The sequence below is a fragment of the Neopsephotus bourkii genome, unplaced genomic scaffold, assembly GCF_033783945.1.
Source record: "Neopsephotus bourkii isolate Nb327-2 ecotype Australia unplaced genomic scaffold, CSIRO-AGI_Nbou_v1 NB_668, whole genome shotgun sequence".
NCBI lineage: Eukaryota > Metazoa > Chordata > Aves > Psittaciformes > Psittacidae > Neopsephotus > Neopsephotus bourkii.
In genome coordinates, this window is record NW_026901167.1 from 1,186,762 (window position 1) to 1,205,850 (window position 19,089).

General features: G+C 49.4%; 1 protein-coding gene across 2 annotated transcripts in view; it reads left to right on the plus strand.

The window, feature by feature from the left end:
• GPC3 (glypican 3) overlaps window positions 1-19,089 on the plus strand; it is a 130,315-nt gene that overhangs the window by 45,458 nt on the left and 65,768 nt on the right. For both annotated transcript variants that reach the window (XM_061353228.1, XM_061353229.1), the window contains exon 3: window positions 12,422-13,116. In XM_061353228.1, coding sequence (XP_061209212.1) covers window positions 12,422-13,116 — 695 coding nt within the window. The remainder of the gene's footprint in view (window positions 1-12,421; window positions 13,117-19,089) is intronic.

Below are 19,089 nucleotides of genomic sequence, written 5' to 3' on the forward strand. Positions count from 1 at the left end.
TTTCCTGCTGCTTCACCCAGCAGAGAAGCTTTGTTTAGGACAGGCACTGTAGCTAAAAATTCATTCAGGATGGAAGGAAATGAGCCTTTTCTCCTGAATTTTCCTTTCCTAGCTGAGATCTTGTTGCTCTGGGGGGAACCATCCACATCCCAGTGCTGGGAATGGTGGGTTCCCGGCTCCAGTGCTGCTCAGCCTGCGGGGGAAACGCGTTGGAGTTTCCAGCGCCTGCATCTGGGAGGAATCATTTGTGGTTTGGGGCTGTTTGAAATCCCATCTTGGGCTTAGATGTTGCTTATTATGGCTGGGGGGTAAATAGTCCATCAGCCTGGGAAGCAGGGAAGAGTGAGCTCCCCGTGCTTTAACACTGAGGGGGTTGGTATATAAAAGTGAAGGCTGGGACTCCCCCAAATCAGCATGGGGTTGCCCTGATGTTTGGGAAAGAAAAGGAGGATAAAATGCAGGTTTTGTGGCACTTCCCCATATCTCAAGCTGGTAAGGCTCTGGGAGGCTGGTGAACTGGTGTCTTAGCGGGAAGGTAAAGATGAGGGTAAAAACGAGTGCATCTTCCTAGGAAAGATGCATTTGCAGCATGTTTTGCTGTCTCTTTTGAGTGGAAGCATGTGGCTTTTAGTTCCCACAACCTCCGGGCATTCCAAAATCCTGATTAAAGCCCTAAGAACAATGTGATCAGCATTAAAACTGGGAAGTTTGAAAAACGATACATTGTGAGGTTTGCCTTCAGTCCCTTTCCTCCTCTCCCAGCGCTACAGGTCACGGCTTCAAGCTTTTTCCCACAGCAGCAAGGGCTGAGTTGTTTTGGTCTTTAACTGTAAACCCTGTCCAGAGCTGGAGCTTCAGGAAAACAACAGATTGGGCAAGATGTGAGGGCAATTCCAGTGCTTTGGAATAGATTCAACCTTTGCCCAAGGGGGAACTTTGCCACCAACATCACCTATTGGAATGGGGAAAATACCACTTTGATTCCAGATGGTATTTACACACCGAAGATGATGTCCTATGGAAACATTCACTCTGCAAAGAGCAAGCTCTCATTAAAACCCTGCTTCATAGGTATCTCTGTTTGACATAGTCTGTTGGCTGGATATAGAAACCAGGCAATAATTCAGGTGGTACCTGATGACAGGGAATCAGAAGCAAGGCAGTTGCTCTGAGCAGCAGAGATGCTGATGCCACTTTCAGCCTTTTAGATCGTTACCCATGTTTTTAAGCTGAGTCTACCTGGATGGCTCATTCATGTGCAATTAAAACCTTAATGCAGACTTCATGGAGACAGCACACGTAACACAGAGGCTTAGGAGGGTATCAGAGATGCAGCTGGGTGCCTGAACACAGAGGATCTTTGATTTGGTTTGTGTCTAAGTGCTCTTTGTTTAACTGATAGCTGCTAACTTTGTTTAACTGGTAACACATGTTGTGCTGTTACTGGTCCTGACCTTTTCCCAGTTAAACTGGCTTCAAATGAGAGTGTTTATGGGGAGATTCTGCAGCCCTGGTATATGTGGCCTCTTTGTCTGGCCTGAGGCGGGGGGGCTGCTGTCTGGGGAGAGTCAGCAGAGAGCTCTGTGTTTGCAAACCTTAATGGCTTCTGCTCCAGACAGCCCTTAACATCCACCCTGGGCAGGAGCTGCTTTTTCCATTGCCAGTTTTGGTTTTGTCACTGCTTTTACTGCACTTTGAGGCTTCTTGGGCATGCAAAATGCCATCAAATCGGTACCAGGGAGAGAGGATGGAGGTTTGCAGCGCAACCTCGGGCTTAGCAATAGTGGAGGGGCAAGGGAATGCTTTGTGCTTCACAGAGAGGCTGTGTCTGTGTCCATATGGACCTGTTTTGAGCCACTGCTTCTGGAAGTCAGGAGGAGCTCTCCTGAAGTCTGTTGCAGTGAATGGACCGTGTTTGGGAGCAGGGTCAGCAGCAGAGCGAGTCCGTCCATCTGAGCACTGGCAGCAGTTTAGCTCTGCCTTCGACTGAAGCTCCAAGTGCTGCTGAGCAGCCCTTCTCTGTGCTCGGATGCTGATGGTTTGGCTCATTCCATCTGCCCTGAAGACAGATTCCTGAAGAAGGGAGTCTGTGAAGTGGTTTGTAATGGAAAAGCACATGGGGAGTGTTGCAATGTGTGGTCAAGTGTGTTTTCCAAGGAGCCTTTTGTGAGTGGGGGTATGCTGTAGAGCACCTTTGCTCCTCTGCTCACCCCAGCTCTTTCCCTGCCTGCAAAGGTCCCTCTGTTAGCTGATGGATGGAGGGGGGGTATCACCAAAGGGACCTGGGGCACCTGCAAATGAAGGGTGGCCAAGTACCCATCACCTGGGACAGAACTGCCCTGGTGCTTTGCCCTTTCTGGCCTGGCTCAGGGTGAGGCTGTTGTGGGGTCCTTCAGGTCAGAAGGGTCCTGGGGGCTTGTGTGGAAAGGTGAAAACTTTGAAGTAAAGTGAAGATGTGTAGAATAATCCTATTTACTTCGTTGTATTTAGATATACAAATGGGATAATCTTCCTGGCAGGGGCTGTGGGGGGCTTGTGGCAGTGAGAACTCTGTGTTTGAGCCTTGAGCTCTTTCCCCACTGAGGTTTTTTCCCCCATAAAGAAATATCGGGTGTTGATTCCCAAAGCAACTGAGTAACTGTACCCAGGTTGTTGTAACCTCTCCAGTATGCCAATGCTTCCACTGCCAAAGGAGACTGGGGAAGGGAGGAGAAGCGATGGGAAGGTTTAGGAGAAGGTGATGCCTTTTCTTATTCAGCAGCTTGTCTCTAGAGAGGGAAGCAAACACTTGCCCAAAGCCTCACTAACTCATTAAATACCTGGACTGGAGCCTTTTCAGACAGGCCATGGTGCTGTATGTCTTTGAAATGACCCTCAAGGGCTCTTCCCTCCCTGTCCAGCAATAAACTAATTCTCAGGACTGATGGTGAAATTGTGCAAGGCATGAATTCCCAACTTGAACAGATTTACAGTGAGTTAATAGATTTTCCAGCGTACCTCTTGCAGCCTATTTGTGGTGGCATCACTTTAACACACACAGGCATTGGAAAATTGTCAGGAGATAGGATTTAGAATCCTTTCTGACCAGTGTTTCTCTATCCTGGGGAAGGCTTCATAGTAAACATGACATAAACATCCTGAAGTGTTCAGGTTCAGGAGTCTCTGGTGGTAGCTCTTCTATGGAAAAAGGTGATCCTGCCCCTCTGTTCTGCCCTCATGAGACCCCACTTGCAGCGCTGTGTGCAGTTCTGGTGTCCTCAGCATAAGGACATGGAACTGTCCAAGTCCAGAGGAGGCCACGAGGATGATCCAGGACTGGAGCAGCTCCTGTATGGAGCCAGGCTGAGAACACTGGGGCTGTACAGCCTGGAGAAGAGAAGCTGCATGGAGACCTCAGAGCAGCTTCCAGTGTCTGAAGGGGGCCTATAGGGATGCTGGAGAGAGGCCTTCATCAGGGACTGTAGCGATAGGACAAGGGGTGATGGGTTCAGACTGAAACAGGAGGAGTTCAGGTTGGAGATAAGGCAGAAGCTCTTCCCTGTGAGGGTGCTGAGGCGCTGGCACAGGGTGCCCAGAGAAGCTGTGGCTGCCCCGTCCCTGGCAGTGCTCAAGGCCAGGTTGGACACAGGGGCTTGGAGCAAGCTGCTCCAGTGGAACAGGTCCCTGCCCATGGCAGGGCATTAGACCTGGATGATCTTAATGTCATTTACAACCGAAACCATTCTACGGTTCTGGAGTTAGGAGAAGCTAAAACAAATGCTACCAAGAGGTCCACATACTTGCATGTGGAGAGTTACAGAATAAGTGAGCTGGCACATTGTAATGATGAAGCTGAATCTTCAGCTTTATTAAATAACAGAGTCTGTTTTGGTTGCCAGTCTTTGAAATACAGTCTTTGCAAGGATTACACTGAAAGGACCCTTTGGAGGGTTCCTTTTTTCCCCAAACATATTCGTCCTTGCTCCTTTTGTTATCATTAGTTATAAATCCAAAGCTCTATCGATCTGGAGATGATGTGTTAAACCATGCCTGAGCAGTGGCTGCTCTATCACTGAGGAAACCAGCTGCCATCAAGCTTTTGGTAACTATTGATCCATCTCCGTGTTCCTCTTTAGGGAAAGAACAAGTTGAATTCTAATGCACTGGCAATGGGGCTGAGCACATGCCCCCCAATTCAGCAGGGGTTTAAGCCTGTGAGGAACTCTGGAGAGATGAACAGTGCCATTCTTTTGCAGGGGATTATTCATGTTCCTGGAGGAAAACCCCTCTGGAGCAGGCGGTGGAGCCTCGGATCGATTCCTGGCAGTAGCGGCTGTGCGCTTGGCTCTTGAACACCAAGTGATCATCTTGTGCTCCTGTTCCAATGCTGCCTTGCTCTTACAGGGGGAGTTAGGAGGCAATGAAGCATCTTCCTTTTGAAATGAGTGTTAATCAGCATGGGGCTTTGAGCCAGGGGAAGTAGGATGCAGGAGCCACGTGGGACGATGCTGGTTGTGGTCCAGCCACAGGCTCAGCTGGTGCCACCAGGATGTGGTGTCTCATCTTCTGCTTCTCCCATAAGCAGGGACCTGCTCATGCATCAAAAGACAAAACCAAAACCAAGCAAAAGAAAACCCATTAAAACCCACCCCAGACAAAACCCCACAACCAACCAAACCCCCTCAGCAAACAAACGGAAACCCACCAAATCCCCCAAAAGCCAACCAACCAAACCTCCCTACCACCCAAACACATAAACTCCACAACAAACCCAACCAAAAACCCCAACAAACCACCTACAACTGAGCAAACAAGAGTATATAAACCAGCTAAACAACTTCTGGTTTTGGGAGCTCTGCTCCAGATAGCACAGAAAAGGAAGGAAGAAGTGAGTCCAGTTTTTGGGAAGTGCCAAGTCTGGAAACTGGGACCATGGGTAGGTGCTTTTTTTGTATGGATGAGATCAGTGCCTGGGGTTTGTGTGTCTGGGGTGTCCTGAGCCCTCTCGTGGTGGTGCTGGTGTGCTTATGGTGTCCTGTGTGACCCTGTGGTGTCTCAGGCAGGATGTGCATTGGGTGCCCTGCTCCATGCTGAGCAAGATGCTCAATGAGTTGGATGTTCCCAGGGAGCATTGGAGGAGCCGGTTGCACTTGTGCTACTGAGATGATGCACAGTCTGATTCCCATGGTGGAAATCCCTGTCCTTCCCAAGTTCTGCCAGCACAGGTTGGAACCTGAAATCAGAAATAAAGGGGCTGAAATGACTTAAAACCAGCCAACAAATGCCGTTAAATAAGTGCAAGTCCTTCCTATTACTGTAGGGATCAAGAGCCGATCTTCTGCCTTTTGCTTTTCATCAGCCACTTAGATAACTTTAAAGGGAATTTGGCTGGGGGAGATTACAGAGGAAGGAATTTGCTTCTCAAATAAATAGTCTGCTCCCCATTGTTGGAGCTTTAACAGGCTGATAAAAGCCCTCAGGAATGAAAGGGAGCCTGGAAAACCCGTCCAGAGCTGCCTTGCTCTAAAGCTACTGAGACCAATGCACTTCGAAAGACTTTGGGGTTTGTGTTGTTTGAATACTCACCAAGAGGCTTCATCCTCATTTATTCTGATGAATAAAGGAATTTGCTTCAACGTGCATTGTTTTCAGAAGCTGCTTCTAACTTTTACTGGAACATAACCGGAGGAGTTCCCCAAACTGGTGTCCTGGTGGTTAGAAATGCTTGGCCTGTAGATGTTGGAGGGAGCGCATGGACTCACTTGCTCTCTGCTTGAACTGTGGCTCATCAGTCATCTTTTAAGAGGCATGTGGCTTTTCTGATACCTTTGTAACCCCATCAGGTTGATGGTGGAGCCTCCAGTTACTACAGTGTGACTGGGAGGTGACCCAGTGCTGCTTTCCCTGTGTCTCCTCTCTTTATTTTTCTGTTTCAAAGTGAAACCAAACCAGAATAACCCCAGATGTGGCTTTGCAGTGGTAAAATACCTGGGTCTGACGTATCTCTGCCTGCTCAGTTACCCAGGGCAGGGATGCTCCTTTCCCAAGGGTTTGGAAGCTCTTTACTGCTGCTCTGTGTTCAGCGGGATCACTCTCATCCCAGCAGCCTCTGCCCTGTGGAACACCAGTTTATTCCCTGCTCTCTCAGTTGCCTGGTCTTGAACCTCAACCCTTATGTGGGCTTCAGCAGTAGGATGGGGTGCATGAGGAGCGGTTTACCTATGCTGGTAACGGGTTACCAGCACAAAGCTACCTTTTCACTGCAGGAGCCTCTTGTCTTCTCCTGTCTCTGCTTTTCCCACTTGTGCTCCCAGGGCTTGGTTTGAACGTGCTTGTCTGGGCCCTTATTGCTCACATTGCTGATTTTGAGAAGGAATCCTGGTCAGCCACCATCCGTTCCAGCTCTGTTTGCATTTTTAGCTTTGTCCTCATGAAATTTTCAGGAATCTCTTCTACATTCACACATCTGTCACGGCACAGAGCAGAGTATCCCTTGATGCTCACGGAAAACAAGCTACACAATAGGAGCGCGACCCATATTTCGTCACAAGCACCACAGCCATGTGCTCAAGCATGAAGTTCCAGAAGAGGTTTTCCTCCAGAGTCATTCCTGAGAGGTGTTTGCTGTAGGATGTTTGGGGGTTTCTTGGAAGTTTCACTTGGAGTGCAGGTTTTACCATTGAAATGTGTACTCAGAGAACCATGGAATGGTTTGGGTTGGGAAGGACCTCCACATCATCCAGTTCTAACCCCCTAGCACCTTCTGCTAGACCATGTAGTTCTGAGTGTCTCCAGGGAATCCCTCAAGGCATCCTGGTACCCATTAAAAGAAAAGCTCCTTCCCTGTGCTGCAGCATCCCTGACCCTGTCTTTTGCTGCTGTGAGCTGTGGATGCCTGTGTGGGGTACAGAGTGCTACATGAGACCCCCTTCAGGTAGGGCTGGTCCAGGCTGGGGCTGGTTGTAGCTGAAGAGCTGCAGGAGCAGTGTTTCTTGTCTCCTTGCTTCTGGCTTCCAGCAGCTTGTGGTGCTGGGCTCTGCTGTCTGCATTAGCAAAGGTTTTGTGTATGGGATGTAAATAATACATGGGTGAAGCACAGTGTGACTAATTGCTCAGCAGTCGGACTGTTACCTAGGATGTAACTGTGGTTTTGGGGTGTTTGGAGTGGGTATGATGAGATGCAGAATACAGCGTTTTTATTAGAAACCTCAGGGAGTGTGTTTCAAAGTAACAGGGCACTAAATAAGCTGAACAATTAAAAAGGAATGGCTTTGGAGCTTGGTGTTTTGATAGGCACAGCTAATGAGGAGAAGATGCTTCTCTGACAGGAGCATAATGGTTTGGCTTTGGTGAGCAGCACTGCCTTTGGAACCTAACTCCCATGGGAGCGAGAGTGGTGGGCATGGAGCTGGGAAGAGAAGGATCCCCCTCTCATTTAAAGGTTGGACTGAGACCTTTCCTCTCTTGGTCTAATAGAGCAAGGGCAAAGGTACAAAGTGCAAACCTTGACAGCTTAAAATGTAGAAGAGGATAACTGAGTTGTTCTAATTTTTATTGCTAACACTTTGAAGCAAATCTCATAAGCTCCCGAGCTTATGAGTCCATAACTTTAATAGTGACAATATTGTAAAAGTAATTCAAAAAGCTCTGTCATAGTTGGGGCAAAAAAAAGAAGCATTTCCTAAGCTCTAAACCCAAATGTGCTCAGAGCAAAACCCTGTAAGAACAGCAGTGGCACCAGTTGATGGGGTTTGTAATCCTCAGACAACAGTAATTACGCTGTTTGGAAGAGCTTTTGTGTCCTGATAATGTTGTTGAAGTCTTGCAGTATCGTGTAAATCATAACAGAACAAATCTGGAGGCTGCTTTTATTGCTGCCAAGGGAAAACCATTTGGATTTCATTCCCTTTCTGCTCAGTATATGGCAAACTTTCCCGAGATGGGAGATGAATATTACCTGCTGTTGGAAAAACAACCCTGGGCTCCTCTGGGCAGCAGTGCCTGTGGCAGCCAGCCCCTTCCTGCAAACACTTGTCTCTTGGTGAGCCCTTTTGTGTCTTGCAGGAGCAGGGGCTGCTGTGATGAGTCTGAAGCTGTCGGATTCATTGAGCTATTAAAGAAGTGTTTCCTCTTCAGAGCTCGCTCACAGGTGGATGCTGGTGGCTCCGTAGCTGGCTCCAAGCGGTGCTGCAGCGATTGCTGTGTCACAAAAGGCGTTTTACAGAACCCCAACCTTGTAGCGTTTCCTTGAGGACTGGTTGAATTCCCATCTGGGAACACTGGTGGGCCCTTTTCTGAGGGGCTGAGCATGGTTTGAGGCATGCGGCACTTGTACAGATGTCGAAAGCATGAAGGGGATGCAGCAGCTGTGTTAGGACCAGATTAACTGAGGAATTCTCTCACTGCCCTGCCTGCAGACCCATGTTGTTGCCTCGGGATGGGAATGATTCCCATGGGCTGAGGGATTTCAGTGCCTGGTTCTTTGCTGATGTGATTTGTGTCCTAAGGAGTGAAGGGAGAGGGATTTGCATCAATAGGTCATTGCAGGAGGTTTTGCCATCAGCAGGGAAGTGCCAGAGAGCAGGAATCGTTCACAGGAGAGGTCTGACCAGGCCAGAGGCTCTCCACATCCTGTGGTTATTGCTATGCCTTGCAGAGTTTGATGCCAGGTCCTGTGAGTAGGGACCCTCCAGGGTAGAAGTCCATGGAGTGGACCAGGGACACAAGGAGAGGAGGGACTGCAGCAAATCCACTGAGCTCCAGGAGCTGCTTCACTTGCTGCCCCGGAGCAGTTGCATTTATTGAGGCAGAAGAGGCACATTCACACCTAAAAGGCATTTGAAGGGTGATTTGTTGTGTAGAGCTCCTGAGGTTTGAAACTGGTCCCAAGTGCAGCACAGGGCAGTGCTGTGTATGATGTTGCAGCCCGGGGCACATCAGAGCAGCAGCATCCAGGGAAGAGTGCAGTGAATCACAAAATGCATCATGTGCGGAGGGTGGAATTCAGCTGGATGCCAGGGATCCATGCTCAGCTCAAGGGAGAGCTGCTGCATGGAAATCAGCTTGTTTGGTTTACAGTTTGGGATAGTTTGGGAGCATTTCCCACTCTGCCATAAGGTCCTGGAGGAGGTGGCCTTGAAGCTTTTATAGGGAGGTAGCAACACCATGGTGATGCTTCGAACTTGTCTATGATGACTTGCCTGGCCGGCATCCAAAAGATAAAACTGAGCCTTGTCTTTACTAATGGAATAACAAACATGTTGTAGTTCCTCCACTTTAAAAGCTTATCTTTATGTGGTCCAGATAAGGCTTTAAATGTGGGGAGGTAACTGCCTAGCTTTAGAAAACAAACTTTTGCAAAGAGGCAAAAAGCAGGGACCTGAAAGCTCCTCCAGCTCCAACCCCTGTCATGGACAGGGACCCCTTCCACTGGAGCAGCTTGCTCCAAGCCCCTGTGTCCAACCTGGCCCTTGAGCACTGCACTTGAACACTTGAATGCAGTGGTTTCCTTTTCCTGCTGGTAATCCCCACTCAGGGCACTGCTCTGCCTGCTTCCAGATGAAACAGGGGAGACTGAGCTGAGCTCTTAGGCAGAAGCTCTTCCCTGTGAGGGTGCTGAGGCGCTGGCACAGGGTGCCCAGAGAAGCTGTGGCTGCCCCATCCCTGGCAGTGCTCAAGGCCAGGTTGGACACAGGGGCTTGGAGCAAGCTGCTCCAGTGGAAGGGGTCCCTGCCTGTGCAGGGTTGGAGCTGGAGGAGCTTTGATCGTTCACTGGATGATCTCTTTTATCAGTGCTATGAAGGTATTTACTGTGCTTCAGTCAGACCTGAGAACCAGATGCTCCTAAATTGCAGCTTTTGAAATGATCCTTGAAATGAAAAGAAGAAATTAATAATAGAACAAAGAAAGGCTTCAATTGTCCTCCAGAAACAGGAGTTTCAGTAGTGCCATGTTAGGAGAAGGGCAGGATTTACTGGCAGCAGATCCAGGCTGTGGGATGTGGTGGGGGATCAGAAGCCAGTGGCGCTTTGTAACAAGGCGTTCCCTCCATCTCCACACAAGACTCACTCATGGGAGCACAGGGGACAGACCCACACAGTTCCCTCCTCTTTGAAGCACACAGGGTCTGGCCATGGGTCACTTCTGCTGCTGGGGCTTGAATGTTCTTGCAGCCAGTCCTTTGCAGGGAGTATTTCAGATGCAGCAGCCATGGGGCAGATGGGTGCGAGAGGGTCTGGATGTACAAGGTTCTCTTTTTATTGCCTGAGTTTTATTATTTCTTGCATGTATTAATAGGGCAGCAGGAGGCTTCATGTGCTTTTATGGTGTCTGTTGCACTCTCTAATGGGTATATACCAAAGCTCCAAGGCACATAAAATAGACACACTTAGCCAGTTCTGATGATAAAGATGATGTGCATGCCGTGACCTCTGAAGCAGTGGGACTCTGTGTGCATGCTCCTGGGCTACACCACTGTTCTCAGCTCCTTTCTGAAGCGTTCCTCGCTGTAGGAGGTTTACACAGGAGCTTGGACTGGTTTTCTAATCAGCAAAGAGTCTCTTGGCTCTGAGGGGAGCTTGCAGAGCACAGAGGAGCGAGGGAAGGGAAGAGGGATGACATTTTCTAAGGGAGCTAAGAGAGAGGAGGTTAAAGGCGAACAGCGAAGCACAGCATGACAATTCTGGCACTGGCTGCAGGGCTGGCAGCAAAGCACTGGTCCAAAAAGTTCTTTGTGCGCTTTGAGGTGAAAGCTGTTCCGGGGCTCTTGAGGATGAAGGAGGGAAAAGTTTTGTTATCCATGTGCCCTATTTAAAGAGAGTTTTTTGTTGGTTTCAAACTTTTAATAGCAGCGCAACCAGAACTTGCTGTGCTGCGCATCGCCCTCGTGTGTGTCAGACAGTGATGGAGGGATCTGCAGTGCTCTGTAGGGAGCGAGGAGTGAGGTGTGTGCTCTGCTCCTCAGGCAGGCGTGGAGGCAGGGCTCTGTCCTTGCTCTGCTGCATCCCTAAGTCTGTGCTGGTGGGAAGGGCTGCTCCATCTGGGCATGCAGACGGTTGCTCTGAGCCAGCCCTGGTGTGGGTGGTGGGTGCTGTGGGCAAAATGCTTCAGTGGCACGCCTGGGAGGTTACAGGCACCAGATGGGATGGAGACTGTTGGCAAAAGTATAGCTGTGCTTTGATCCCTGCGTCATAGAATCATGGAATGGTTTAGGCTGGAAAGGGCCTTAAGATCATCCAGTTCCAACCCCCTGCCAGGGGAAGGGATGCCTCACACTAGACCGTGTTGCCCAAGGCTCTGTCCAACCTGGCCTTGAGCACTGCCAGGGATGGGGCAGCCACAGCTTCTCTGGGCACCCTGTGCCAGTGCCTCAGCACCCTCACAGGGAAGAGCTTCTGCCTAAGAGCTCAGCTCAGTCTCCCCTCGGGCAGGTTCAAGCCATTCCCCTTGCCCTGTCCCTACATCCCTTGTCCCAAGCCCCTCTCCAGGTTTCCTGCACCCCCTTTAGGCACTGGAAGGCTGTTACAAGATGGTTGTAAGGTCTCCCCTGAAATGTTGTCTTTACATATATGAATATTGATATTTTGGAAGCCTGGTAAGGAGGGCTGTAGTCAAGGGAATAACTGCTGCTGCTGGAGGCATTCCTGTTTGCTCCATGCAGGAGGAATGGGCAGAACGTCCTCAAGTCTTTGAAGGTGGAGAGGGGAAAATGCAGCCTGGCTTCTCCTAGCAAACTGATGGTGCCTGTGTAAAACACAAGCTTCATGGGGCAGTGTGCCACAGCCTGCTGTGTGAGAGTGGTCCTGGCTTGGGCACCCACGCTGCATCTCTGGTCCTCAGCATCACTTTGGACCACGGAGCAGCACATGTCCCAGGGCAGATGCAACTTTGGATGTTCAGCTGAAGTGAGCCTGATGCATTCAGGAAGGCCACAACACTACAGGGGCTTTTCAAATGGTTTTGAGGACACTTTGTGAAGGGATGGCACTGGGGGCAGAGTCCAAATATCCTGGGTGTGATTACACTCCTATAAATATTTTCCTTTTCATAATGGAATGTCAGCATTTACTGTTTCCTGATTTTAAACACTGGTCACTTTGTCAACCGTTTCTCTGTGGCTTGAATTAAGTCTGGAGATAGGATTCCTGTTAATATCAAATCAATGTGTAAGGGAGGGAGAAAGAAATTGCAGTCTATCCCTTTTGTGGGATCAATAATTCCTTTAAAAGCTGAAATGCTAACTGGATCACAGAGTTTTGCCATTTGAAATGGAGCTGGTGTTAACGAACACACGGGTTTCCCCTGAAGATGGGTTTGCAGCAGGCACTGCTGCCAGGCACTGTGTGACCCAGAGTGAGCAGGATGGGACCAGCCTTTGCAGCAGGAGTTCCTGTGTCTGAGCTCATCTCTTCATAACTCCTTCCTTCTCTGTTGTGTTTTGCAGAAGCCTTTGAGATTGTAGTGCGGCACGCAAGGAACTTCACCAACAGCATGTTTCGGAGCCACTACCAGAGCATGGGGCCCAGAGCTCTGAAGTTTGTCGGAGAACTGTTTACTGATGTCTCTCTGTACATCCTGGGCTCTGACCTCAGTGTCAATGACATGGTCAATGAGTTCTTTGACAGTTTGTTTCCTCTGCTTTACTCTCACTTGCTGAATCCCGGCTTCCCCGAGCCCTCCGTGGAGATGGCGGAATGCCTGCGGGCAGCCAGGAGGGACCTCAGAGTCTTTGGGAACTACCCAAAGATGATGATGACGCAGGTGTCCAAGTCGCTGCAGGCCACCCGAGCCTTTCTGCAGGCTCTCAACCTGGGGATTGAGGTGATCAACACCACCGACCACCTGAGGTTCAGCAAGGACTGTGGCCGAGCCCTGCTGAAGATGTGGTACTGCTCACACTGCCAGGGGCTGCTCCTGGCCAAGCCCTGTGCCAGCTACTGTGCGGTGGTGATGCAAGGATGCTTGGCGGGTGTCATAGAGATCGATAACCACTGGAGAGAGTACATCAGGGCTCTGGAGGGGCTGACCAAAGGCATGCATGGCATCTATGACATGGAGCATGTCCTCCTGAACCTGTTCTCCTTGGTACGGGATGCAATCATCTACGTGCAGAAGAACGAAGGAAAGCTCTCCACAACCGTGAGTAGTTCCATGAGCTTGCTGCCACGGCACAAGCTCTACATGTCAAAACCAACCTCCCTTTCCTCCAGCCAGTAAACCCTAAATGCTCCTATTACCAGCTCCTCTCTCCTTCCCCACCTCTCAAAAACTTCTGGTAGTGTTTGAAACTGGGGTTTGTGGGCCTGGAATGGTCAGAGAAGGACCATGGGAGTATCAGCTTATGGATTTTGTGTTGTGTGCCATTCAGCCAGCAGCACTCTCCTGTGCCACCTTATGTGCCACCCCTGCTTGGTGATGGCCTGAGGCATACCACCGCAGTGTGCAGGCAGGACTCACGGGCAGCACATGAGGCTCCAGGGTACAGAGCAGGACACTGCTTTCAGCCTGCATGCCTCAGCCCCTCCCTGCAGGAAACCCCTGTTTCACAGCAGCCTGCCGAGCATCTCTCATGTCACCAGCACCAGTTGATAGGGTCCAAGAGTGGTGGCTCTGCTGGGCTCAACTTCTGCTGCCATGGAGCCAGGGTAGGATCTTCTCCCATCGGTCAGAACCTGCCAACCCTCTGTGGGACAGCAGAGGAGCAGAGGTGTAACTGTAGGTTTAGCCTGAGGTCAGGTGAGATGGAGAAGCCATGGTAAAGGTGTGATAGTGATGTATGCAAGAGAGAACACCCAGCTCAGCTCTAAGCCGCCAAGGCAGTAAGGAACAAAACCTACTTCTGCTGGTAGTGTGAGCCTGTGTGATCTCAAAGAGCAGCTGACATATTCAGCTGTGAGAAAAGCATCCAGGATGCTATGCACCAGCAAACTTGCTCTGCGTTATAGGTGCTAAGGCAGAACAGAGCCCTTACACGCTGTATGGCAAGTTTTGCAAGCAGACCCATGTTCATTGCTGTACAGTCCTCAATGGAGAAGTGTTTGTCCTCCTTTTTATTAAAGATGTCTGTGTATACACCGAAGGAACATGACTATCAGTTATATTATTGAATACTGAGACCTTGATCTGCCTACAGAGAAGGTGCTTGTGGGACAACAAGTAGCTGGAGTGCCTCTGAGGTCAACACAAGCCATGGCAGTAGAGCCATCATCTGCCCCTCCTCTGCCAAAGCAGAACATTGACTTCCTTGAAAGTAAGAAATCACTGGGCATTGCAAAACCACTCAGTGCTTTCATACTTATAGAGCTGTTTGGATTCATTACTGCCCTTCAGAGGTGGGTACTCAGCTAAACCTAACTCCTCTCACTTATTTAATACTTAGTGATTCTTTTGTTTGCTCTAAGGCAGTTTTGAGTTATAGAAGCATAGAGGAAGAGAAAAATCTAAGCCAGGCCAGCCGATTGTCTGGCAATTGGCACTGAAAGAGAATGGCCACTGGGTTTGTGAAGCTTACTTTTCAAACACCAGTGCTGCCCAGCTGAGGCTCTTCTGTCCAATCTGAGCCCAGAGCAACTTCTATGAGTGAAGGTCTGAGCTGTCCATAGAGAAGTAAGACAGCACTGGCAGTGCTGACAGTCTGAGCTCCAGCCCTGCAGATACCTGGTGCTGATGGCTGGGCTGCACCTGGGATATAGAGTGAACATCTCTGCCCATGGGGGCTAAAATATGTGTTTACTCTTTAGCTGTGCTGGAATGGGAGTTTCGCTGTTAATCTTATCAGCACATACTGGGTTTCAAAGATGCTATCAGTTGTATTTACTGTTATCCTGTAAATATGATTGGTTTTCGACATCATCATCAAATCCAAGTCTAAAATGTCGTGAGAGTTGTCTTTGAAAATGTGGGATTTTGCTCTTGTGCTGGCTCTGTTATTACTGACCTTGGCCACCACTGCTTCTGTAGGCAGAGTTCAATGTGCATTTATGTTATTAAGGCTAATGACAGGTTCTTTAATTGTCATTAAAATCCTCTGGAATTATGGAAATCTTCTCTTCCATGCCCACAGTGATTACAGCCTGAACAGCAACATGACTGTTCTTCCCTGTCCTATGGGCTGCTTTGGTTTCTCACAGCACTGGTGGCACTTCTCTGGCAGTAGTTTTCCCCCCTGGTATTTCAGCTCCTCGGGTGCATTACCTGACCAAGCATCCTTCCTCCAAGTGGCTCCTCTGTCCCCTGTCACCCACCCCCAGACTGGGTGCAGGCATTTGAATAGGGACATGGACCCCTTCTATAGCTTGCAGCAGACCTGGCTGCCAAGGGCAGGTGAGTTAAGCTGCAGAGGTGCCCCCAGGCAGGTTTCTGAGGAGCTCTGCAGTCCCTGCAGTGAGGAGTCAAAGTTGATCTGCTTTTGGATGCTGTGTGCCTCCAGGCATGCATCTCGATGTCAGCCTGCGCTGGTGCTGTGCTGCTCCGTACACAGCAGTGTGGAAGAGTGAATTCACTAAGATGTCAGCAGGCAGTTCCCATCCCAAGCCCTGCTTTAACAGCTCATTTGTCAGGGATGGATGGGGTGTGTTAGACCTTTCTTATTTCTACACTTTGGTTGTTTAAAAACCTTACTCCTAAAATGTGCTGTTAAAATACTTCACCAGGGAGCCTGAGTCTCAGGGCAGAGGGGGGAAATTTCTGTCTAGGGCTGTACCTCTGTTAACTTTCCTATCCACTGTATTCTTTCTGGTTGAAAACGTGCCTGGTACATCCACCTCTTGTGGCTATTTTAATCCTTGAATGCAGAGGAGAGTGATTTCAATCAGTCTGTTCATGCTCTCTAGCACAAAGACAATCGGAGGGATGCACTACACATAAACTTCATCAAATACTCAATCCCACCCCTATGAAGTTAATGCTTTACCTGCTGTTGGAAGTGCAAGAGAGACAATAGATCTGGGTGTCTTACATAGCCAATAGTTGATCTCCTCTGGGGTTAGAATTGCAGAATCCCAGCCTGGTTTGTGTTGGAAGGGAGCTTAAAGCTCCTCCAGCTCCAACCCCTGCCATGGGCAGGGACACCTTCCACTGGAGCAGCTTGCTCCAAGCACCACCCAACCTGGCCTTGAACACGTGAATGCAGCGGTTTCCTTCTCCTGCCAGTAATCCCCAGTCAGGGCACTGCTATGCCTGCTTCAAGCTGAAAAGGGAAATTGAGATGAGCTCTTAGACATCACTTCTTCCCTGCGAGGGCAGTGAGGCGCTGGCACAGGTTGTTAGAGCCCCACAGAGAGAAGCAATTTGCTCTGTTGCAAACTAGTGTATAGGAATTTGCAGTACCAGCAGACGCACAAGGATGCAAATCCAGAACAGGTAAATGAAAGGACTTTTAGCAGCCAGGGATGAAGGCGTCACTGTCACCATAGACAGTGACTCAGTGCATTTGTGAGCACAGCCGTGCTTTCCCTGGATGCTGCCCGGGAGCTGCTTTTGGAGCTGGCTCACCTGGAAGCTGCTTTGCCTGGTGGGTTACAGCAGCCGGGAGCTCCAGTGAGCTTTTCCTGCCTGCTAATGGATTTCTTTCTGTGCTAGAGACTTGTGAGGAAAGCTTTGAAACTCCAGTGCTGTTCAAGAAGTCGTTCCCTTTGAGACGCTGAGGTCGTTTTTGCTGTATTTTTGATGCAGGTTGCTTTCTGTTGGCATCACTCCTGGGCTGGATGCACAGCCTCTGTGTTCTCAGTTTCTCTATTGGCCAAGTTTAACCCTCAGGCTGTTCTCTATTGCTTACTGGTAGCCAGCTCAAATTTTCACTTACAGCTGGAAAAACAGGGGAGGATTTAGCTTTCAGTAAGCTCAGACCCACTTGTAGTTATCCCAAGGTGTGTTTAGCATCTCTTTTGTTAACCATTCTGTAAGAGGTGGGGGAACGTGCCTGAGAAGGCAGAGGTTAAAGCAAGCCCCTGTTCCTGCTACAGGCAGAAAACAACCAACCTGCTCCCCAAGGACAGTACCAGCAAGGTGATGAAAGCACCTCAGCTGTATTATGATGAGTTGTCTGAAGAGGTTTCAGATAGTAAAGATTTTCTGGCAGTTGAGAAGCACACGGCAAGGCACTGAGCTACGAGGTGTTATTTTCATATAGAAATCCCCATGTTGTTGGCAGCTTGGCTGGTGCTGAAAGAATAAGGACATAAATTCTTCATGCCTGCAGTTTTGCAACCCCATATCAACAGTTTTTATCCAGCATGATGCTGCTGGCCCTAAATCTTTGGTTTGATGTTGAATTACAGAGGAGCAAATTAAGGGTCTGCATCTTGTTTTTGGAAAGCGCTTTTGGCATGGATGCTCTGGACCATCCCTTGCCTCTGGCATCAAATATCAACATGGGTTTAATTTGAAATGGCATTTGATTTTGCTTCTGTCTGTAAACTTTTACATTGTCCTCTCCTTTTTTGCTGTCCCTCTGTCGTTTCAACTGGACGTGCTCTGTCCTCTAGCGCCTTGTGCCATTGCAATGGAATTTGCAGTGATGCTTTCTGTTTGTTAAATGAAAAGTAGAAGGTAGCTGCTAACAGCTTCCCCTCCTCCATGCACATACACACAGCAGCAACAGGGGGGGCATCCTTTGACAGTGCCTTTAATGCCCAAGCCAGCTTTGCACTGAAACTCACACGAATCCTTTCATTGACTTCAGTCAGAGGCAGATCACTCGGCTTGTGGCAACTTCATCCCTGCTGTGCAGCTTAGAAGAGCTTTTGAGGCTACTGCATCTTCTGGGAGGGAATCTCACACATTGCCCACTGAGCCTGGCTTTATCTCACTTTGCATCATGTGCTGGTCCGCAGGTTGCACGTGGTGGGATGTCTTGTGTCTTTTCTGACCTGAAGACAGAGCAAGCCCGAAGATCTCATGGAGATGTAATTACTGGTTCTGTGTACCCGTTTGCATGTACTGTGCCTTGGCCTCTGCCTAGTTTCAGTGGAGGAGTTGACTTGTTGTGCAATGGGCTCCCAAGCATTTAAAATGATACTTGGTTCCAACATGCCCTGGCATTATTAGGAAGAGCTGGTGGAGGTAGTGGTGCGGGACGGGGTCTTACCAGTTGGAAATGAGGGTGCACAGCTCTCCAATAGTGAATCATAGAATTAATGACGCTGGAAAAGACCTTTAAGAGCATGAAGTCCAACCATTCCCCAGCACCACTAACCCATGGCACTTGAGCACCTCATCTACACGGTGGGTGAACACTTGCAGGGATGGTCACTGCAGCAATGCCCTCGGCAGCCTGTTCCAATGCCTGACCGCCTTATGCAGCTTCCTTCACTGCACAGAGCATCTATTTCTTCCTCATTTCTCTTCTTTTTCCTGGCTCCCATCGCATCTGGATTTGGCTGCTGGACATGGGATATTTTAGAGAGGAAAGCTGATGACCATGTCATCCAGTCCAGTCCATGTGCACTGCAGGAGGGGCTCTACAGGGGTGTCTGTTCCTTGGGCACTGGGCTTTGAAACTTCAAACTGTCTCACTTAGTAATAAATTGTAATGATCAAGGACATAAGGTGAGGTCTTGAAACGGATTGGACTGAAGTGGAAAAACCACGAGTTTCAGGCTCAACCAAAGATCACAGCATTGGAAAATTCCCTTTGGGTGTGTTGAGGCTTCTGCTGCTTCAGGAGCCGTGGGAGAGGTGCTTTCCATTGGGAATGGGGCACAGCCCCTTTGCTGGGGGGGTGTTCACAGCTGAGCTCTGCAGCTGAAACTCCTTCACAGTTAAACCAGCCTCGTGCTCAGGGTCCTTGCTGAGATCCAGATTAGGGTGACCTGAAAGATGCCACCAACTGATGCATGGCAGAAACAGGAGGCTTTAGGTCTGGGCTGAGGCTCTGGAGCAGCCTGCAGAGAAGCTACATCCGTACCATGAACCGCCTTTCCTTTTACTTAGCTTGGTCCATACTGTCCCTGCAGAGAAGCCATTGCCCTCCACACTTACTGGGGAACTGCCTCTGGGATTCGCTCTTAAACTGGCCACACATCTTTTCTTCCAGCAGAGCTAAAACCTCCAAGTAGCATCCCCATGGACACGGCTGCCTCGCTCGCTGTCCTGATTGCTGCAGCCTCTGCA